General features: G+C 49.4%; 1 protein-coding gene across 9 annotated transcripts in view; it reads left to right on the top strand.

Annotated features, from left to right (window-relative positions):
- Positions 1 to 22,086, top strand: part of ELMO2 (engulfment and cell motility 2) — a 36,139-nt gene that overhangs the window by 12,086 nt on the left and 1,967 nt on the right. For 4 of the 9 annotated variants that reach the window (XM_019636975.1, XM_019636976.1, XM_019636974.1 and 1 more), the window contains 18 exons: positions 114 to 186; positions 555 to 605; positions 3,701 to 3,882; positions 5,474 to 5,573; positions 6,826 to 6,977; positions 7,588 to 7,666; positions 8,847 to 8,882; positions 10,762 to 10,812; positions 15,016 to 15,138; positions 15,487 to 15,621; positions 16,201 to 16,305; positions 16,398 to 16,506; positions 16,936 to 17,072; positions 18,194 to 18,357; positions 18,471 to 18,583; positions 18,747 to 18,854; positions 19,609 to 19,691; positions 21,285 to 21,362. In XM_019636975.1, coding sequence (XP_019492520.1) covers positions 114 to 186; positions 555 to 605; positions 3,701 to 3,882; positions 5,474 to 5,573; positions 6,826 to 6,977; positions 7,588 to 7,666; positions 8,847 to 8,882; positions 10,762 to 10,812; positions 15,016 to 15,138; positions 15,487 to 15,621; positions 16,201 to 16,305; positions 16,398 to 16,506; positions 16,936 to 17,072; positions 18,194 to 18,357; positions 18,471 to 18,583; positions 18,747 to 18,854; positions 19,609 to 19,691; positions 21,285 to 21,362 — 1,879 coding nt within the window. Of the gene's footprint in view, positions 1 to 113; positions 187 to 214; positions 299 to 554; positions 606 to 3,700; positions 3,883 to 5,473; positions 5,574 to 6,106; positions 6,340 to 6,825; positions 6,978 to 7,587; positions 7,667 to 8,846; positions 8,883 to 10,761; positions 10,813 to 15,015; positions 15,139 to 15,486; positions 15,622 to 16,200; positions 16,306 to 16,397; positions 16,507 to 16,935; positions 17,073 to 18,193; positions 18,358 to 18,470; positions 18,584 to 18,746; positions 18,855 to 19,608; positions 19,692 to 21,284; positions 21,363 to 22,086 lie in introns of those variants that run through there. The other 5 variants (XM_019636980.1, XM_019636979.1, XM_019636983.1 and 2 more) reach the window with 5 other exon arrangements.

Here is a 22,086-nt window from a genome sequence, read left to right as displayed (position 1 = left end):
CTAAACAGGCCACCCGATGCCTTGAGCAACTCTACTAAAAATTATTTATTTGCAGCTTCAAGACAGGTCCAGAGGAATGGCCAGACGGACTATACTGTTTTTCTTTTCCATAGGTGGTCTTTGCCAAACCCCGAGTATTACACCCTGCGTTATGCAGACGGGCCCCAGCTCTACATCACCGAGCAGGTCAGTACCGGGAGAAGCCCATCAGCACAGGCCTCTCTGTGAAGTGACCCACGCGAGGAGACCACGTTGCTTACATCACTTCTATCCGTCAGCTTCCGCTATGGGGAAAGAGGTGCTTCTTGGGCAGATGAGGGAATGCTGGCCCTTGCTCCCCTCTAGGGGCTGGACTGCCGTGACTTTTACTTCCTAAGAACCCAGGGCGCTAGAAGAAGCTCTCAGAAGGTCTTTGCCGAGAAACAAGCAGGAAAAGGCCTGACTGAAGAGTCTCAGTTACAACGCCTTTAAAAATGACAAAAAGTTGCTGTTGGTTCAACTCACTTGCACAATTTGAATATTTTATCTTATTCTTTCTTCTCTTTGCTCCCCAGACTCGCAGTGACATTAAGAATGGAACAATCTTGCAGCTGGCCGTCTCCCCGGTAGGTCCCTTGCTCTCCTTAGGAATTAATTTATTTAAACAAACATACATGAGCATCTACCATGGGCCAGACTCTATTCTAGAAGCTAAGACTGTGGAGGTTGAAACGTGATGTCTTCGTTCTCACAGCCTGGTTGGGAGTAAACAAACAAATACAGTAGAAGGCCCCTCCCAAGGGTCTCGACAGAAAGTTGCTTAGGAAGCTGATGGAACTCAGAAAACGGACCACCTAACCCAGCCCGAGGAGTCCCAGGAAGGCTTCCCAGCGAAGGGAACACGCAGCGCACACGTTGAAGGATAAGCAAGAATTAGCTATAGGAAGAAGAAAGTGTTGCAAGATGTGCTTTGTCTGGGGAAGGTGGGGTGCTGGATGGCTCAGGCCCTGGAGCAGCCAGTACAAGGCAGACACCGAAGGTGCCTGCATGTGGGTTTGGGTTTTATCTAGAAGGGAACGTGGAGACACTGAAAGATTTTAAAGCAGGAAGGTACGTTATGTTTAGATTTATATTTTAGAAAGGTCACTTTAGTGACGGTGGTGGAAGACAGGCTAAAAAATGGAAGGTTGGTGGCAGGAGGGATCTTTATGAAACTGATGAGGAATGTTAGCAGCCCATCAAGGCAAATGGCAATGGGCACGAAAGGGTGGCCATGAAGAACGTTTAGAGGTAAACTGGATGAATGTGGGGATATACCAGATGTGGACGGAAAGGGGAAAATCCAGGATGGCCCCTGATTTCTGCAAGAGCAGCCCTTTAAGGTAACTATGGAAGCAACCAGAAGGGAGCATGAAATGGCTTAGGAGCTGAGGGCAGGCAGGGAGAGTGTCAGGATGGAGGACGGCGCGGTCTGCAAGCGCAGAGAGGTAAGGCTGTCTGTTAACCCAGGTCACGGGAATTCCCTGAAAACCATTTCGTTGGGGTGATTGGGTGACAGATAGACTGCTGTGAGTTGAGTAAAAACAGGTTGAAGGAGGGAGAACCTCAAGTTGACCACATTAGCAAGAAGCTTGGTTATGAAAGGAAGTAGAGAAGGTAGCAACTTGCAAGTGTGGAATTGAAAAAGTGCTTTTTTTAAAAAGAGGCAAAACATTCATGTGTTTCAAATATCAAAAAGTTTTGACAAAGATACAGTGAAAAGTCTCCCTCCCACTCCTGTCCATCATGTACCCAGTTCCCCACCTCCTCTGATCCTTCACAGGTATTAACTTCTTTTGCAGTTTTTTACGTGTCTGTGAAATATGTTAAGATGGAAGACAGGAAGGCTGACAGTGCAGGAAAGAGGGGGTAATTCATGGGACAGGCCCTTCCTGGGTCAGGACAGGAGGAACCCACCGTGCAGCTGGAGGGATTTGCTCTGACAGCTCGGGCCAGGGGAAGAGGATCGATACCGGAGCAGCTTAGGTACATTTGCAGAGGGGCTGCCAGAAAATTAAGGGCGTAATGACACCTGTTTTCTTGAAGAGGCGAGAGACTGGTTCATCTGCGAGGAAAGAAGGCATGGAGTAATGCCAGCTAACATTTCCTGAACACCTGTATTTTGCTAAATGCTTTGCATAATAATATATACTTTAATCCTGATGAACACCCGATGAGTTGGGCACTCTTGATAGCCCCATTTTGCAGACAAGGAACTGAGACTTAGGGAGGTGAAATAACTTGCCACTTGTCACGCAGCTAAAAATGTGACAGGGCTGGCTCTCAAACGTCCCGGGTCTGCGTGAGTCTAGGCCAGTATCCTTGCCATCGTGTTCTCTTGCTTCCCTCTTCTCCTGAATGCGTCTGAAGGACTCCCTTATTCCCCACTAAACTCTGCTGATTTAATATGACAGCCTGGGAGTTATTCACTTTTCTAGAAGTGCCGAAGCATTTTACAGGCCTCTCGCACAGAGTAGTTGACTTTCCCAGAAGCACATCTCTCTGTGGAGCAGGAGGCAGCAGCCCAGAAATGCCGTCTCAGGAGCAAGATTAACATTTGGAGTGGGACGCTCCTAAGTGATACAGACCAGCGCTGTTCAAATTGTTCCCTCCTGTGACCTTTTCTCCTGGCGCACATTTTCTCCGCCGTGCAGATCGTGCAGCATTTCTGTATCACTGAGAGCAGTGTGCTGTTAAAGGGCCGCCTTTTATCACAGTAATAGAGGAGAGGCAGAGGGGAGGGAGAACAGGCCTGACGCCTTGGCTGGCAGCAGGAATGGGGTTCCAGTCACTTGCTTAGTGCTGTAAGAAAAAGTAAAGACCACAGGAATGTTTTCGGCTCGCCCGACTCTTCCATTCCAACAGAGAACATTAAACGAGCACACCAGAAACAGAGAATGATGAAACAGTAAATTGTGAGGCACTGACTCTAAAGTTAATAAGTTCAGCACAAGGAGAGTCAGCGGGCGCTAGCAGAGGGATTGTAGCTGCAGCTTGGAGAACAGGGGCAAGCGTGCTGCCAGGAAAAGTCCCAGTGCTAGCAGGAGGCTTTGTCACCAGCCATCATTTTCAAAACGCTCTTCTGAAATTAGCTGCCTCCCGCTCTTTGATCTTCTTAAAGGTTCCCTAGGACTGTCGCTTTGAGGGACAACGATGTAGACTTGGAGAGAAAGTTAAAAAAAAAACATTGTGAGGCTTTTCACATTTTCACATTGAAGGGGAGCTTCAAGGTCATCAGATTAAATTTGCCACCCAATGCAGGCATCCCTTCTATAGCATGTTTGACAGATGGTTGTCTAGGTTCTCCTTGATTGCTTCCAGTGACCGAGAACTCATTACTTCAAGAGACAATCTCTTCCACTGTCTGGTGGCTTTAATTAATAGAAATCTGTCCTCTATGGAACCAGGATCTTTTCACCTGTGACTTGCTGCAGTTAGTGCACTGTCATTTCCCCAATCTTCTGTATTCCCTTCGTGGGAATTTTTTTAATCCATAGACCCGAGTGGCACAGAAAGGATACAGATAACTGCAGAATTGGTTCCGGTAAACATTTATGTAGCGGTGGAAAAACTAGTTCTGCCTCAGGCTTGGAGGCTCACAGACAGGCCCCTCAGAGCTGTCCACAGAGCAGTAACCAGCCACGAGGAGCAGATGGCATGTGTCTTGTCCCTGGTTCCACAGTCCCGGGCCGCGCGCCAGCTGATGGAGAGGACCCAGTCATCCAACATGGAGAGCCGGCTGGATGCCATGAAGGAGCTGGCCAAGCTCTCTCCTGACGTGACCTTCGCCACCGAGTTCATCAACATGGATGGCATCATCGTGCTGATGCGGCTCGTGGAAAGTGGAACCAAGCTCTTGTCCCAGTGAGTATTGCTGAGGTCTCGTCTGGGGGCCTTTCAGGGGCTTACTACTCTCCAAAGGGCATTCTCTTCTCATTGCCGTTGAGCCAAATGAGTTTTTTGAACACGCTTTGCATGCAGAGCAGTACGCACGCCAAGCACAGAGGGATCTACGTCACTGTCGTGGTCCTAAACCTTGTCATCTAGTTGGGCTCTCATACATCCCGTGACAGCACAAAATAGTACTGTGCCAAGTGCATAGTAAAAATAGGGGCTACGGAAGTCAGGAAGATCCCTGTTAATTTATGGCAGATGATTGGCCTGATGGAGGTTAGTGAGCAGACGGTCCATTGTGGACAAGAACAGGTGTCTGTGTATTTTTAACCGCCCCCTGCCTCCCGCGCTCTCCGCACGCACACACACTGGCCTTCCACTGTGTTTACCATAGGCCACGCCCTCCCCATCTTCCGTCTCTTGGCCTCCCGTTTTCACAGGGAGCAGGAGGTCCAGAACTTTGCGATACGCCACCAGCGTCTTTCCGCTGCTCCAGTGTTAAGATGAAGGTGGTGGGAAACGGCCTTGTTGCGATCAGCAGTGGAGAAACAGATGTTTAGTTTGCCTTCTAAGCCTTTGGAGCCTCCGCTGGCAGAGAGGGAGTCAGAAATCTTCCAGCTGATGGATCAGCTATTGTAATTTTCAGCCAAAGCCAGCAACTAATCATGGGTATTTGTCTTAAGTCTTGGAAAATCCTAAAGCCTTCTGCTGTCATCAGCAGTGACCCAAAAGTTCTGCAGTCTCCCGAGAGTACAGGATTAGAGGGGCCTTTGTTCCCTTCTCTTTAAAATGGGGTGACGACTACCTTGCAGTATTGTAATGAGGAGCATTGTTCATGAGGATGGATCTGAACATGCTTTATACCTGGGACTAGAGTTTATTAATAGAGTTTGTTCGTTGTAGACAGAGTTATACACCTACAGATGTATAAAGGATTGAATGTGTAAAGAGGAGAGACAAAGGAGAGAAGACATTTTCATCCGTATTCTCCATCAGCCCGATGCTAAGGGCTCTGCATACATGGTCGCCTTGACCTCGCCACAACCCTGAGTGGTTAATGCTGTGAGATTAACACAATTTTACAAAGGAAGACATCAAAGTTTGAAAAGATAAAAGCCGCACAGTTAGTAAATAGTTGAGCAGGACTTGAACCTGTGCCCAGAGTAGGTACCTTTTCTCCTGCCCTCTGCTGCCTCTTGGCCTAAAGGGACATAAGCTCCCTTAGGTGCCCCCCACCCAGTGTTGGGGTTTGACAGAGCTCTGATACCGTCTTTGTCCTGGGGAAATGGGCGAGTGATTCTGCTTCCCTGAGATGAGGCGATGTGGAGAAGGAATGCCTAATCACCCCGCAGCCCTTTCCTTTTCAGGGACAGATACCTGGACAGAACCCTCCACGTCTGGCTGGGTGTGCACGCGGCGCTCACTCATCAAGAAATCAGTTTTGCTGACTGATTTCTCACATGGCGCTTTTACGTTGAAATTTATCCCTACATGGTGCCTTGACGCCTGCGTTCCCGGTTCTGAATCTTTGTATTGTGTATGTGTTTTGCACATGTCTCAGCTACAGTGAGATGCTGGCATTCACCCTGACTGCCTTCTTAGAGCTCATGGACCATGGCATTGTCTCCTGGGACATGGTTTCCATCACCTTCATTAAGCAGGTGAGGCCCCCAACATTCTGCTTCCTCCCCTCCCTCAGGCTTCAGGGGAGATGAAGCCATGCGGCCACTCTGGGGAGGGTCGGCTTTCTGTCCCCGAGGCCAGACTTTTCATCCTCAAGCTCTGGCCTCCCTGTGTCTCCTGAAAGGTTTACTCTGCTGTACTCTCAGCACCTATGCTGAGAAGATGGACCTGGGCTCTCAGAGCCCTATGTGGCCAGAGCGGCACTGGATTGTCAGTGAGACTTAGGATAACGAGCCTCCTAAATAAACCAGTACCATCCCTAAGCCTTCTGACCCGGCTTCCTGAGCTCTCCCTTCCCTTTGATAAAAAAACGTTCATTTCTTTTGCCTTGTATTTACAAGTCTGCCTTTTGTTTACAGACCTGCAGGGTAGCCTGTTTGGACTGTCAGATTGAACTCCGTGGGTGGGAGTGGATACTTCTAGTGTTGCCCGCCTTTCTTCTGCAGGAAGGGGCAGTGTCAATTCAGAAAACTGAACTAAAACCGATAAGTAATATGTCCGCTGTCCTGTAATTACACCTATCATTGGCTTGGGACGTTGGGAACTTGCCGATGCTGGAGATATTGAGGCAAAAGTGAAGTGACCGTGTGTCAAGGATAATATGACGGGGACTGAGAAGAGGGGTTAGATGACGAGATGCTGAGATCCCTTCTGCCTCCAAATCTTTGCTCTTCTCCATGCATATAGGGACCCAGTGTATGTCAGGAGAAGAATACCTGGAGATAAAATGATACCCCAATATCAGTAAGATCCTCTGCTTTCTACAGTCAGCTTTTTCACACCTGAACCCTTATTTTGAAGACAGGATTAAGCCCTTAGACTTTTTTTTTTAATTAATTTATTTTATTTTATTTTTTTAAATTAGTTTCAGCTGTACAACACAGTGCAATAGTTATACTTTTTACCCCTCAAAGTGACAGCCCTCCTCCCCCAATCCGCTGCCCCATTCCCCTCCCCCCCGCCAAGATCATAAACATCTATTACAATTCCATTGACTCCACTCCCACACAAGCCCTTAGACTTTCAGGAAACATAGTTGACTGGCTACTGTAATTTGAAATTGAGTTATCCATGCCTCGGGAATTCCTGGCACGTGGGCCGGTGTAGCCATGAACCACTCTCCCCCTAGGAGGGACAGCTGTCCACATGTGGGCAGCATCAGAAACCTAAGCCATCCAGCTCCCTCGGGCCCTAAGCCTCCTAACTTGACGTGCCCGTCTCTGGCCTAAGATTGCAGGGTACGTGAGCCAGCCCATGGTGGATGTATCCGTCCTTCAGAGGTCCCTGGCCATCCTGGAGAGCATGGTCCTGAACAGCCAGAGTCTGTACCAGAAGATCGCAGAGGAGATCACTGTGGGCCAGCTCATCTCTCACCTGCAGGTGTGAGTAAGAAACCCCGCCCGCACCTCCGTCCCGGTCTGTCCCCTCCTCCCCTCTTCGTCTGCGTAAGCCTTCCCATCCTACTTCCGCTTTGTTTGTAGTCCAGGCGGCTGGTCGGCTTGGTGGTTCCTTCATCACCTTCCACACTACTCTCAGATTTCGCCCATCGTTCAGAGCCGATCTTCTTAGGCTCCTGCTTCAAATCCTCTCTGTTACTCTCCTTGCCCCTTAGGCTGAAGTGAAGTTTTCCCTAATCTTTCTGTGCCGCCATGATACCAGATAGAGTTAAATGCTTTCTCCTCTCAGGGCCAAATAGTCTCTGTGTGTACCTATGATGATTATGTTTCTATAAAATACTGTATGTTTATTATCTGCCTCCCATTTTAAATGTTGAGCTCTCTGGGACCAGGGGCCAATCATTTTTGTATCCCCTGCTTTGATTTAAGTAGAAGCTCTATTAGTATTTGTTGAAGGAGCCCTTTTAAGGCTTTTGAGACTTAGCCCCGGATCATTATTTGATGACACCCTGGGAGTGATTTTAGAAGCCATCTCGGCGTCATCGGGCTGATCACTCTTCTCACCTCCTCCTAACTTCTCTCTCCGTTGACACAGCTCCAACCAGGAAATTCAGACCTACGCCATTGCCCTGATCAATGCACTTTTTCTGAAGGCTCCTGAGGACAAGCGACAGGTCTGTGGCTGCCTTTTCAAGCTTTTCATCTGGGCTGTTCCAAGGGAAGAGGTCTCACCTCCCCACCCCTCACCCCCGCCCCACCCTTTGCTGCGCAGAGAGCAGAAGCCCGACCGTTTCCCCAGGAGTCCTTCCTGCTGTCCCTCTGTGGTCAGAGCTCGTCAGAATGGCTTTGCTAAGGGCGACCCCGGGAAGAACTACCAGGGTACCCAGCTAGGTCTTAGGCAGAGCAGTTCCTCGAAAGAGCTGGAGAGGATATATTTTTCCCTTTGTGAGCCTTGTGGTCTGAGTGTCAACTATTCAAACTTGCTGCTGTAGCCCAAAGCAGCCTCAGACAGCAGGTACTCGCACGAGTGTGGCTGGCTTCCAGTCAGACCTATTCGCACAAACAGGCGACAGGCCTGATTTGGCCTTCGTTTGCCAACCCCTGGTTAGAGAATCAAGAAGGGAGAGCAGACCCTCTGGGCATCACTGTTGAGTCCAAGAGACCAAAACAACTGAGACCCTTACTTAAGGAAGCCAGAGCGGGGGGAGTTAGCATGAAGTTCATGTAGACGGATCCCCTGATCCAGGTTCTAAACTGCCTTCTCCCCCTATTAATTAGCTGTGTGACATTATGCGAATCGCTGTACTTCCCTAAATCCCAGTTTCCTCACCTGTTCTATGGGAACAGCAGCATCTGTCCAGTTTACTTCCCGAGGCTGTCAGGAGGAAAAACCAGATGCCTATTTACAAGTGAGGACACCGGGCACTGGCCTGAGTCCAGGACCCCGAGGCTAAGTTCTCTTCCTGCCGCTGGCTAGACATGTGTTTTCACCTCAATGGGCCTGTTTCTCTTTCTGTAAAACGAAAGGGCCAGGTTAAAAGACCCCTAAGGGCCCTTCCAACACTAACCTTCTGGATTTCTCTGGTCAACGCCCAAGTGGTGTGTAAAAGACAAACTTTCTAGTTCTCGGTCAATACCCTGGACTTACGAAGTGGAAATTCACGTGGGATCATGTACGAGGCTCTTGGTGGATGCTAGTGGGAGGACCAGGAGCATCTGTGGTTCTGTCTGTCCTCGTCTTTCTTGGATGGCTTTGCTCTGTTAACCGCTTCCTTCCTAGTCCTGTTTTGAATGTAAGCCGAAAGCTCGTGCTGCCATCTGCTTCTCTCTGTGCTTTTTGCTTTCTGCCGGCAGGACAAGTACCTTAACCCGCTAGACCTGCCAGTCACTGTAAGTAGCGTCGCTGTGTGGAAGGGGTCGCGGCTCCCTTCCAGGTGGGGAGGTCAGAGCTGGGCAAGAATCCCACAGCTGATTCTCGGGGATGTTCAGGGAACCCCAAGACACAGGCAAAGGGCGCGCGTGCTATACATCTCACGTGTCAGGACACTTGGGGACGTACCACAGATCAGAGTCACATACAGGACTCAGGGGATGCCTGTCCCAGGGAACACAGCCCAATCTTTCCGTTGTTACTCGCCTTTACACGGGTCTGTAGTTCAGCCAGGGAAGATCGGATTCAGAAATAGCCTGTGACTTTCATCTAGATGATTCCACGATGCATCGCAAGGTGTGAAGGTAAATCCGTGCCCTTTCTGGCGCTTACGAAACCGTGGGAATTTGAAAAGGTTGAGTCAGTTGACAAAAGAGAATTGGGATGCTCATTCTGGGTTAGAGGGAGCTGTTGAGAGGTCGGCTGTACGAGGGCCTGGAGAAGGATGAGGGATTTCCCTCGGCACCACAGAGAAGCTGTTGGTCCAAGGCCTTTAAGTTCTAGCAGCGGGTGCCTGTCAATTACCCACTTTGTTCATTGTCCACAAGATTTAGTCTCAAGCCGTCACTACCAAAGAAGTTTCTAGGCCACCTCTCTCCTCCAGCCAGTGTGTGCTCAGGGGATGCGAAGTAAAACTTATTGTTCCTGGTGGCATCAGCCATTTGGACTATGGCTAGAAATCTAGACGTGAGAGAGAGAGGCCCTTCAGCTGTGAGGAACCTGACAATACCACGGATATTGCTCCACTGGAGAGGTGTGACAGCTCCCTTGGGCCAATTGATGTAGAATTATCTGTAAAATTAAATTAAGGCAGCAGTCTAGAAAGTGAAGTCATACTAATTAACATTATTAAGAAGTGATGGCTGACATTGGAAGGAGACAGAAGAATTATGACAAGCCGTCAGAAAAATTAAAAGCATAGTAATCTGGGACTGTTTTGTTTAGAGGAAAATAGCTTTAAATTTCAATAGCTCCTTTAGCTTATGAGAGTGTCACAACACAGAATAATAATAGTCTTTTTAAGGAAGCCAAGTCCTTGGCAGTGATTAAATTATAATCATTGTAGTCTCTTCCAAAATAAAGAAATGTATGTAATATATTTTTTTTTAATTTGCATAAGAATGGGTCAAAGTAATAGTTCTGAGAGGACCCTTGAAGCTTGGCTCCCTGGAAGAGTCACTTATGTAGGATACTTTTCTGAGCGTGCCAAATAAATAGTGTTACTGTCAACATCTGAACCAAATATAGTAAAAAAATTGACCCTATTATGAAAAATTACCCAAAAGCACCCAACACATTGTTCTCTGAACCGGTCAGAAGTGAATCAGGGACTACTTACTGTTTGAACCCTCCCCGCCCTGCTCTGCCTGTGCAGTGCTGGGGGTCTGGAGAGTGCAGGAGGCCAAGCCCTTTCCTCAGTTTGGAGTCCGTGTTTCATTAGAGTCCCTTCCAGCCTGCGTGGTGGGGGTCTGCCTGGAACAGTGTGTGTGGCTTGGGAACCATCACGCTGCTCTGTGCTCCGTGTGCATCGTCCATCGCCTGGCGTCCTTGTAACAGTGTCTCGTCCTAAAGCAATCTTCGTTCCTCTTTGAAAATGATGTGGTTCATTGTGCCAGTAATGGAAACCCTATCTGAGTTAATTTGCACTCATGAAAAAAAATGAGTATTAAATACGTTCGATGGTCCGTGGACTTTTTTTCAATTTGCCCACTTTTCGTTGGAAAGGAAAAAAAAACTGTAAAAGATAAAGCTTCAGTGCTGTGACATCACCTTCCTCTTGGGAGCTGTCACAGCTATGTGCCCGCCATCTTGCCTTATATTTGCTTTTTCTCTCAATAGGACATGGCCAATGCATTTGCACAGAAGCACCTTCGGTCCATAATCCTAAACGTAAGTTCCCTGAACAAGCTGGGTTTTGTTACCATTGTTGTTTTGTTACTGTTAATAGCAATTATTACAGTTCTGGCAATTACTATTGAGTGCAGAGAGCACTCAAAGGGAACTTAGCCAATAGGTACTACACACTTCTTAAGGTGAAAAGCTTTTATTTTTTGGAGTCCTCTGTAAGCAGAGTTTTCTCCAGGAGGCCGTCCTCGAAGGAGGTACTGTTTGTTGCCCCCTGCAACTCCCAAAATGTTTATCCAGGGGGCATGTGTTAAAATAGGCACAAAAGAGGAAAGTGATTCATTCAGCTAACAGCAGTGGTAAACCTGAGTTGTTGCGTGGGGACGAAGAAGACAGCGTGTTTGCTCTCAAAGAACCTGGTCCAGTAAGAAAGACAAGTGGTCAGAGCACCGTGTGGTCAGGCTGCAGACAGATTCTGGTCTGGGAGATTTCAGAGGCAGGGCAGCCAGTCCTGCATTGAAGGAAAGCTGCCAGGAAGCCGTTAGAGGAATGTCTTCAGGTAAGGCTGAGGATAAGGGGTTCCATGAGGCGGTGGGTGGCTGGAACCTAGAAGGAGTGTGTGATTGGGCAGTGGGTGAAACAGGGAGCAGATGTGGGGTGAGGCTGCAGAGGTAGCCAGGGCCTGATCGAGTAGGGCCTTAGCGAGAGGATTTCATTAGGAGGGTGAAATAACCAGACTGGCATTTTAGAAAGCTCGCACTCCACGATCTTGTATTTCCTGAGGGGCATGTGAGGGAGGAGGTGGAGAAGGAACTGATGGGGAGGGGACGCATCCGGAAAGAGGTCTACTTCCCCCTACCTGGGTGGTGATGTGGGTGGAAGAGCGCTGAGGTGGGAGGTGGGGGTGGCGGGAGCTGGGGAGGAGAGCCAAGTATCCGGATTAAAAGGAGGCTGTTTCATCAGTTGCCAAAAACAAGGGGACACTGGGAGACCACAGTGAAGGAAATAGCATGAGAAATTTGGAGTCAAGTGTGGAAGGCTTAATAATTCCAAATGTGAACTTTGGAGTCACCAGCCCCCACTCTGCCATTCACCAGTCTTTGATCTTGAGCAATTCACTTAACTTCTGTGGGCTTCAATTTGCTCGTCTCCATGTGAGGACTAAATGAGCTCATATATATGCAGTGCTCAGCAGGGTGCCTGGCACGTGGTGTGTGCTCACTCATATTGGCAGTTCTTTGTGAGCCAGCTACGGAGGTGATAGAATTCGAGAAGTGAGCTCCAAGCCCGCGTGAAGTCCAGCCATCAGCTGGTCCAAACACGTAGAGCCTGTCAGATTTCACCTTGCAGAACCAGCTCCTACCTGCCGGCCATTTCCCTGGTCACAGCTCCACAGCCAGCCTGGCAGGAGGGACCTGAGCAAATGCCCGAGCCCTCTGCCGGCAGGTGACGGGAGCACACTGGGTCCCACGCATTCTTGTCCATATCCCTGAGCAGCTGTCCTGGGTGCCATCCTCCGCATGTGTGGGAGGGAGGGCGCCCTTCTGGGGGAAATTTAATGAATTTCGAGGCTTATCATTCACCTGAATGAGGTTAGACGTTTCGCTCATTTCTGGACAAACCCTGTGACAAGCAAAGATTCCACCACAGAAGACAGTTCAGTATCAGGACTCGGGACTCAAACAGTCTGCTAGGAAGTGGCTAATGCATGCTCACTTAAGTCTGGAGATTTAACTGAGTCAAGCCAAAGAGCATAGGCCTCGAGGCATCTGGCAGTCAAATATGACTTCAGATAAAACCTCTGAGACTATAGCTCATCTGTCTGGAGCAGTACTGCTGCAAGCCGTTGGTGGCTAGAGTAATTCCTTCCAGCTATTATATGTCTAAGTTTGAGAAAGGGGGATTTGGGCTGGCTGAGTGGCTCAGTTGGTTAAGAGCTCGCTCAAGAGTTTGAGCTCTGAGCAACAGTGGTTCGATTCCCGGCCTGTGGTGAGCTGCCAACAGGTGGCAGGATGGCTCAGCTTAAAAAAAAAAAAAAAGAGAGAAAGGGAGATTAAAGCGAGTGAAAACCAATATCATGTTAACTTTTACCTCTCTGTAAAGTAGAGAGGTGAGGAGGAAGGAATAGGGATAGACAGGTAAGGAGCAATCGGAATGGCAGAGGGAGGGAACAGCAGAGAGAGGAAAAGGCTCAGAGTGAAGCAGAGGACAGAAGGGCAGTGGCAGAGAAAAGGCCCTGGGCAGTGAGGGGCTGGGAGGAGGGAGGAAGCTAAGTGGGGCAGAGAAGCAGAGCAGAGAACGAAAAGCGAGCGTCGGGGATGGAGAGAGGCAGACTGAGCTAAGAGGAGAGCGCTCTTGCTGAAGAGACGTAGGGAGCGAATGGGACAGAGGGAGCTAGAGAGGGCTCAGAGGGAGGGCACACGGGCATTAGCACACCCTCTCGCAAGCGGTCAGGAGGAGCCTTGTCCAGTAGAAATGTCTGCAGCTGTGGAACTGCTGTCCAGAATGGGAGCCACTAGCCATGCGTGGCAACATTAAAAAAAGGAATAGGGGAAAGTAATTTCAATAATATATTTCATTTAATCCAATATATCCAAAATACTATGATTTCAACATGTAATCAATAGAAAAAATCCTTAATGAAATGTCGTATATTTTCTTTTTTCATACAAAGGCTCTGTGGTCTGGTGTATCTTTTGTGTTTACAGTGCATCTCACTTTGGACTAGCCAGATTTCAGGTGTTCAACAGCCACCTGTGGCTGGAGGCTACCAAACTGGACTGCACCGGTCTAACAACCTCAAGCCAGAGCAGGCTCTAGAGAGAGCTGATCTAAAAGTTAAGGGGAGCTCGAAAGATACACGGATCACGAGTTAGTGGCTCTGGGGCGATGCTGTCCAGCAGAACTTTCCGTGACAATGGAAGTGTTCCACATCTGCTCTGTCATCGGGTGGTAACCACTGGCCACATGTGCCCTTTGAGCTTCACATGTGGCCAGTGCTACTGAGGATTTGAATTTTCAACTTAAACTAATTTTAACGGACTTAAATGCAAATAGCCACATAGAGCTGGTGGCTACCATATTGGACAGCTCAGCTCCGGAGACAATGCTAGACTGAGGTAGAGAACACGGAGGGCACGGAGGTGGTTCGTGTGGGATGCTGGGCAGGAGTCTCCTTTGGGGGAGAAAAGAGCAAGAGTGACAGGATTCAAGATGGTGGTGAGACAAAGTGTGGGGAGCAGGAAACACAAGAGGGATACAAGCAGGAAAGAGCAGGCTCTTGTGGGAGCGAGAACAGGACAGCTTGAGGCAAGAACGTCACGAAGCATCATCGATCAGCCTGGAGGGACAGAGGGAGATGGAGCCCACAAGAGACAAGACAGACAGCGCATGGGAGAAGAGGGGTGGGCGTCAGAGGGACAGAGGGAGCGGGGCTGAACTGAGAGGGGGAGGTGGGGCCGTGGAGAAAGAGAGTGGGGAGGGCAGAGTTAGAGGAGGGAGAGGGACATGGCGGGGACACGAGGGATGCAGGGAGGGGACATACATTGAGAGAAAGGAGAGAGGGCCAGTGCACAAGAAGTGTTGCATTCCCCCCTTCGTGTAGGTGTCTTGCTATCACTTAAAGAAAATGACCTTTTCTGAAGCCTCTCTACTTGGTGAGGCCATCCAAAGCATTTTATTTGTCTAAAGGAAGACAAAAGAACCCATACTGTCTACTTCTACAAGCGAATCTTCTCCGTGCGTGCTATCTATCATCTTGGATTGAGTAAGCCTTCTCTTTAGACCTGTGCAGTCCAATTGGGTAGCCACTAGACAGCCACATGTGGCTCTTGAATACTTGAAATGTGGCTAGTCCAAACTGAGACTAGGGATTCCGTGCCTGATCGTGACCGGTAATCACTTACCTGATTGGAGTAAGGCCCACCTGCAGATCTCCTATATTGTCATCTCCACGGGGTAGCCTCCATCCTCTTTGGTGTGGCCGGGCACAACCTCCACCCTTCAATCCACCTTCCCAGCCCAGGAGAGTGCAGGAAAAAGGATGGTGCCCTCTGGGCCCGCAGTGAATCATCTCTGCCTGAATCAAGCCGTTCATGTTCCGTCCTCTCCTAGAACATGAAGTCCCTATATGTGGGAGGAAAGCCCTGTTCCTTGCCCAGCATACTTCTTTTTTTCACCAGCATGGATGTGATGCTTCAATAAGAGAAAATCAGTTCAGCCCTTTGCCCCCTGCTTTGCGTTTTCTAGCATGTGATCCGGGGGAACCGCCCAATCAAAACCGAGATGGCCCATCAGCTGTATGTCCTACAAGTCCTGACCTTTAACCTTCTGGAAGAAAGGATGATGACCAAGATGGACCCCAATGACCAGGTAGGCGCTAAGTGGGGCAGAGCTGTCCTGGCTGAAACCGTGCGCTGTGTGATGTGGTCCATCCCACCCTCAGGCTGTGTATTGGACGCCTGCTGTGTGCCAGGAATCATGTTTGGTTGTGTCTGCAGAATGGTTTGTGCCTGCTCTGGGAAATCTAGCTGTGCGCCTCATTGTGATCTCGCACTGCTGGGTGTCCCTGTGGGCCAAGCCCCCCTCTGTCTGCTAAGGCAGCTCAGATCATCAAGGCCAGAGTTCTGCCCAGAAAAGCCTGGTGAGCTCTTCCTTTTCCTGCTTCTCTTGGTTGGCTGATCATCTGCTGACTGACTGTCTGTCCGTTCCACCTCTCAGGCTCAGAGAGACATTATATTTGAACTGAGGAGGATTGCATTTGACGCGGAGTCTGACCCGAGCAATGTCCCTGGGAGTGGGACTGAAAAACGCAAAGCCATGTACACCAAGGACTACAAAATGCTAGGATTTACAGTAAGCTTCCCAAAGCACGGACATTGGTAGGCCTTCTCCCCTGACAGGAAGTCCGAGGGCCCACCTAGACAGAGCCCTGAGAACCCCTGCTCCATAGTGGTGGCCCTGGAATAGTTGACACTAAGAAGCTGGAGTTGTCTTGCCACTTGTTTGCCTTGGCAGCGGCAGGTTCACAAGTTCATGGGCAACATTTGGCCTGTGAAACAAATCCATCTGTAAGACGGCCCAGGAGGTCAGCCAGATGGGTAGAGAGGGGACCTCTCGCCAAAGCAGTGGGTTCTCTGAAAAGCTGGAGTGGATATTTTGTGATAGGATGTAGCTTGAGGAGAGAGTGAATTCAGTTAAATATTTATTGTGCACCAACGCAGTGCCCAGCAGTATGCTAGGTGCTGGGGTCAAGATGAGTCAGCCACAGCCCAGCGGTCATGAGCTCACAGACTCGTGGTGGGGGTGGGGGTGGGGGTGGGCGTGCGAAAGAGCCAGGATAGAGGTAGGTTCACCATGCAGCAGCAAACCCTCAAGTGACACTGCACGCAGGGAGGCTACCAAGCCTCAAAGCGGGTTTTTCTCTTCCCCCAGAACCATATCAACCCAGCAATGGACTTCACCCAGACTCCTCCTGGAATGCTGGCCTTGGACAACATGCTGTACTTGGCTAAAGTCCATCAGGACACCTACATCCGGGTAAAGGCTGGGGGCCAGCTTTCTTGGTCCTGGGGCCACATCTCTGGCTTCCATCCCTCACCTGCCTCGTCCTCCCTTCCTCTTCCCCACAGATTGTCTTGGAGAACAGCAGCCGAGAAGACAAACACGAATGCCCCTTTGGCCGCAGTGCCATTGAGCTCACCAAAATGCTTTGTGAAATCCTCCAGGTTGGGGAACTACGTAAGTCTGTGCAGCTGCCTTTCCCGTCAGCCAGGCCTTGTAATCAGGAGCCTGGTGAGGCATACAGTTATAAAGTTAGGTGTCGGTGGGGCTGCTTTTAAAAAAATACCTGCGTGAGCTGTCATCCGCCGTATCCTTGTTAATAGGAACCTTGGCTATTGCTTTGTTTGAGCTGGCAATTTGAATGTGTTCAAGAGCTGTGCCACCATCCACTTACTCCCGTGTGTAAGGACTAGCTGAGTCTGTGACAGAGTAGAGCCAGACCAAAAGAAAGTGCCCCAGAGGAGAAAGCTAAGGAAGGGGGGCCCATCCCACACTCAGTCGGTCTGGTCCTCGCTCAGGTTTTGTTCTGGGCGACTTTGGTGTAGAGGATCCAAAGGTCCTGGACGTGAACCCCCAGCTCAGCCTTTCCCCGTTTCTCTTCTGCAGCAAATGAAGGGCGCAACGACTACCACCCGATGTTCTTCACCCATGACCGAGCCTTTGAAGAGCTCTTTGGAATCTGCATCCAGCTATTGAACAAGACCTGGAAGGAGATGAGGGCAACGGCGGAGGACTTCAACAAGGTCATTGTCGCAGAGCTCTGAGGCCCACAGGCTGAGACCATCACGTGATGGTCTGTGACAGCTGGCCAGCACCTGGGGAATCCCTGAGCTGGAAAACCAGCTTGTTCTGCAGCACTGGGTCACAAGTTGGTTGTCTTTGGTTGTCCTTCCTCTGTCACCTTGAGCAATTGTCTTCTCCTTGGTGCCAGGGGCCCCCCATTTGCCCAGTGGAGCCAGTACTTCCCCTCCTGTCTTCCTTAGGGGACAGGAGGATACGTGTAGCAACGATAGCTGTGGTTTACGAGCACTTACTGTGTGCAGGAACTGTCGCAGTTTTGTGAACTGGAAATGTTAGGGAGAGTTCGGAGAGCCCGTGCTGTGCGAGTCATGGGGTCAATCTCGAGGCTTCCCGAGTAACCGTCTCTGTAAAGTACCGCTAGGCCCTCCAAAACTGATCGCCTAGGAGCGAGCATTTTGAAGCTGCTCATCTTGTAAAACATTTGGAAAGTACAAGGAAGAAAAAGTATTCTGTAATTCCACCACCTGGTGACAGTAATTTTTATGTTTCCCTTTAGTCTTTTTTTTTCCCCTATAGATTTTTTTTCCTTCATTGGTGGAGCGCTGACTGGATGTGCAGTGTGATAGCCTGGTTTTTTTCTTTAACTGTTGTTGTTTGAGGGGAGGTAACACATTTTTTAACACACTGCAGCGTTCCAGGCACTGTGCCTCCCTATAGCATCTCATAATCCCTCAGGCAACATGTATCAGAAGACCCATCTTCCTTTCTTTTGCTTTAAAGAATAAATGGAGACCTAAGGATGTTAAGTGACTTGTTCCAGGAACAGATTAAGGGACAGAGTCACAGTCTGAACCCATTTCTCTCTGACCCCAGAAACCTATGCTCATTCCAGCACACCGTTGACTAATTAAAATGTGTGAGAAATGAAGCATTTGTCCGCATCAGTCGTTTGTCCTAAATAACCGTGAAAGAAGGTGTGCCTTAGGAAGTCAGTACTCTCGCTCCCCCAGCAGATACCTGTAGTTCCCGCTGTGCTCCAGACCCCGGGCAAGGGCAGAGCCGTGGCGGCCTGTCCATGTGTCAGCGCGGGGGCAAGATGACCGCCTTCTTCCTCTCCCCTTAGGTTATGCAGGTGGTCCGAGAGCAGATCACTCGTGCTCTGCCCTCCAAGCCCAGCTCTTTGGATCAGTTCAAGAGCAAACTACGTAGCCTGAGCTACTCTGAGATTCTGCGACTGCGCCAGTCTGAGAGGATGAGCCAGGATGACTTTCAGTCCCCGCCCATTGTGTAAGTGCCATCCAGGGAGCGTGGGGTGGCAGCGGCGGGGACAGCCCCAGCTCTGCCTTCCGTCAAGAGCTCCGCGGTAACCCTCTCCTCCCTCTGGTGCACGCCCACCCCAGGGAGCTGAGGGAGAAGATCCAGCCCGAGATCCTTGAGCTGATCAAGCAGCAGCGCCTGAACCGACTCTGTGAGGGCAGCAGCTTCCGAAAGATTGGGAACCGCCGGAGGCAAGGTGAGGGGGCCCTGGGGTCCAGAGCCGCCGCCCGGGCAGGGAGCCTGCCTGGGCAGACCCAGCAGGGAGCAGGCAGGGGACAAGCCATCTTTCGCCCTCTGCGTGCCCAGCCCTCTCCCAGCACTGCCTATGTGCTCACCTGCTTGGCTTCCCTGTGTTGCAGAGCGATTCTGGTATTGCCGCTTGGCGCTCAACCACAAGGTCCTGCACTACGGTGACTTGGATGACAACCCTCAAGGGGAGGTGACATTTGAATCCCTGCAGGAGAAAAGTAGGTTCATCTCTCTGTTGATGTGTCCGGGTAGCTGGACTCCATGTCAGGAGGGTTCTCGTCCTGGCTGTTTTCAAACTGATTCTCTGGTCTCAGGCCATTTATCTCTCTCGACTCCTTCGCCCACTTGACAGGCCACCTCTTCCTGGCCTACCTCACAGGGCTGTTAGGGGAATTCAGTGAGATCAGAGATGGGTTTTGTAGGCTATAAAGGGAGATACAAGACTAAGTTGAAAGACGGTGGTTAAGAGCAGGCTTCCTGGATGCAAATCCTGGCTTTGCTGCTAATTCTAACTCATTGCCAGTTCATTCTCCCCTCTGCTTGGTTTCTCCGGTCCAATGGGAATAATAGCCACACCTCTCTCATACAAGGATTGAATGGGTAGTGTATGTAAAGCACTTAGAACAGTGGCGGGCAGGTAGCAAACGAAGATGTTAGGTGCTGCCACTGCTGTTTGCTGTGATGGTGTTGTCATCGTCATTGCTGTGAAGTGGAAGTGAGGTGAGTGGCAGAGGCCCCATGCCTTGGGGAGACAACCCAAAAGCCCTGACCTGCCCCCCAGTTAGATGTGACACAGCCCCAGCAGGCCGTGGCCCTTGGGAAGTGACCGAGGAGGAGGGAACAATACAAGGCCCCGCTCCCTGGGCTAGTGCAGCCCTTTGAGGCTGGGGGCTGGGGCTTCCCAGCTGGCACCAAAGCAATGGCCCGCTTGCAACATAACGCCTCCAGAGACTAATTCCCTTCACCTATCAGTTCCTGTCGCAGACATCAAGGCCATTGTCACTGGAAAAGATTGTCCCCACATGAAAGAGAAAAGCGCTCTGAAGCAGAACAAGGTGAGTGCAAAGGCAGTGCTGAGTCTGAGTCACAGTGTCACCTGGAGAGGGCGGTCATGCTGCTAGCTCTTGCCCTCATTCTGTCTCTTCAAGTTATCCCTGAATGTTGGATTAAAAACAGTTTTGAACATACACAAAAATAGATAGAACTCCCATATGCGCGCCACCCAGCCTCAACAACCATGGCAAATTCTACCGCCTACTTGCCCCTCTCTCCCATATAACTTTGAAGAAAACTTCAAGTATTGCATCATTTCACCTGTAAATAGTTAGAATGTGTCTAGATTATAACATAACCTTTTAACAAAATCACAGTACCGTCATCACACCTAAGAAGAAATAAGAAGTTGTTATTTAATGTCAGATAGTCCATTGATGTTTCCATTTCCACTCATTGTCTTAGAAATGTCATAATTTCTCTGTATAAAAATATGTAACTATCTGTATATATGCACGTATACACATACACACGCTCATCCCCATTTTGCTTGCTAAATCAGAATCCAAATAAGGGCGAACACATTGTGACTAGTCTTTTAAGTTTCTTAATTCCTGAGTTCTCCCTCCATCTTTTTTTTTTTTCTCTCTTCGCAGTTTATTAGATGAAGAAACGAGGTTGCTTGTTGGGTAGTTTCCCAGAGTCTGAAATTTGCTGATTCTCTCCCCTTGGTGTCGTTTAACTTGTTCCTCTGTCCCAGATCTGTAAATTGGTAGAGAGATCTAGGGCTTATCCAGTTCAGTCTTGACTTTTTTTTTTTTTTTTTATAATACTGTTTTCTAGATGACACTATGTTCTATCAAGAGAGACACATAACATGTGGTGTCTCTCTTTTTGTGACATTAGCACACTGTGGATGCTCAGTGCCTCGTTCCATTAGTAAATTGAGGTTTGCACATGAGTGATATTCTAATGCAGTCAGTCCTTTTCATTTATTGGCTGACCTACTTTGCTAAAGAGGACCTTGCCGTCATCTACTATTGGTTTTCCAGTGGTACAGTTTATATAAGAAAGAAGAATAAATGCTTGATTCTTTCCTTTTATGTACCTACTTTTAAAACAAAGAGTTAGTTTCCTGGTATCATCCAACAATGGCCAATCTGTGTGTGTATTGTTTTGGTTTTTAGTATTAGTATGAACTCAAGGATTTAAGCAAATTATATTTGTTTCAATCCATTACAGTTATGTTGTTGCTCAAATTGTCCCATCTTTGGCCACAATTTATTTTTTGCTGTAGTGGTTTTTTAAACTGTGGAGACTTTCAGTTTCATAACCAAGATACATATTTAAGGTAATATACAGTCTTGGACTCTGACATTCAAAGCTCATGAGTGTTGAGGAATGACTTTTTTCCAATCTTAAAAGAACCACCACATCTTAGGCGTGACTTGGGTGGGGAGTGGGTGAGCTAAGATTGATCTCCATTGGGCCCCATCTCCAGCCATTCATGTGCATGCCCTGGGGCCCTGATGACGTCACTTCTGAATCAGCACATTTGGCTATGATGCCAAGTCACTAGGACTTTGGCCAAGATCTTGGTGTGCAGAGTCCAGGCCAGTCCGTTGCTCCAAATAACCGAAACCTTTGTCCTTCAGGAGGTGTTGGAATTGGCTTTCTCCATCCTGTATGACCCCGATGAGACCTTAAACTTCATTGCACCTAATAAGTATGAGGTGAGCAGCGTGGCACTGCCTCGGACAGCCGAGTTCTCTCTGTGACGCTTCAGCTGGAGGGGAGGAGTGGGCAGAACAGGAATGTCCCCCTGAAGGCAGGGGGCCATTGCCATAGCCGAGGATCTGTCACCTGGGGGTCCTTCCTCCTGAGCCAGTTTCTCCAGGTGACTCCTCAGCAGTAGCTGTAGGTTGTTATTAGAAAGACAGGGCCAACGAGGGATAACTTACTTGCCTGGGACTGCAAGAAGGGTCCCCTGTTCAGTTTCTGTGTGGCCACCTCCCCAGTGTACCTGACAGGTCCTCCCTGCTCCACATGTAGTGGATCCGGCCTGGGCTCTGAAGCCGGACAAGCCTGGTCCTGCTGACACGGGCTTGGGCTCATCTGCAGCGATAGAAGGTGCTAGATGTTAAATGAGTCACTGCGGTTGAGACCACACATGTCTGGCGATCTCCCAGAGCCATGGGAGGAAGCTAGGGGCGGGGCTTGTGGAGGAGGAAACACTGAGGCACAGGGCCTGAGCTGTCCGCCGAGAAGAAATGGAGAACTCAATGGAGAACTCGCAGGTGGGGGGACAGGTGGGCAGAAGCACAGAGAAGGATGGAACAGGAGGAGTTAGGGAGGGATGGGTTGAGAATTTTCTGTTATTGTCTCTTGTCATTCCCTCAGGTTCAGTTTCTCTAGTACTTAATTTATTGACTGGGGTGTTTGTTTGTTGTTGTTTCA

The sequence above is a fragment of the Hipposideros armiger genome, unplaced genomic scaffold, assembly GCF_001890085.2.
Source record: "Hipposideros armiger isolate ML-2016 unplaced genomic scaffold, ASM189008v1 scaffold_31, whole genome shotgun sequence".
NCBI classification, from domain to species: Eukaryota; Metazoa; Chordata; class Mammalia; order Chiroptera; family Hipposideridae; genus Hipposideros; species Hipposideros armiger.
Note: the sequence above shows the minus strand (reverse complement) of the source record. Positions and strands in the feature narration are given on the sequence as shown.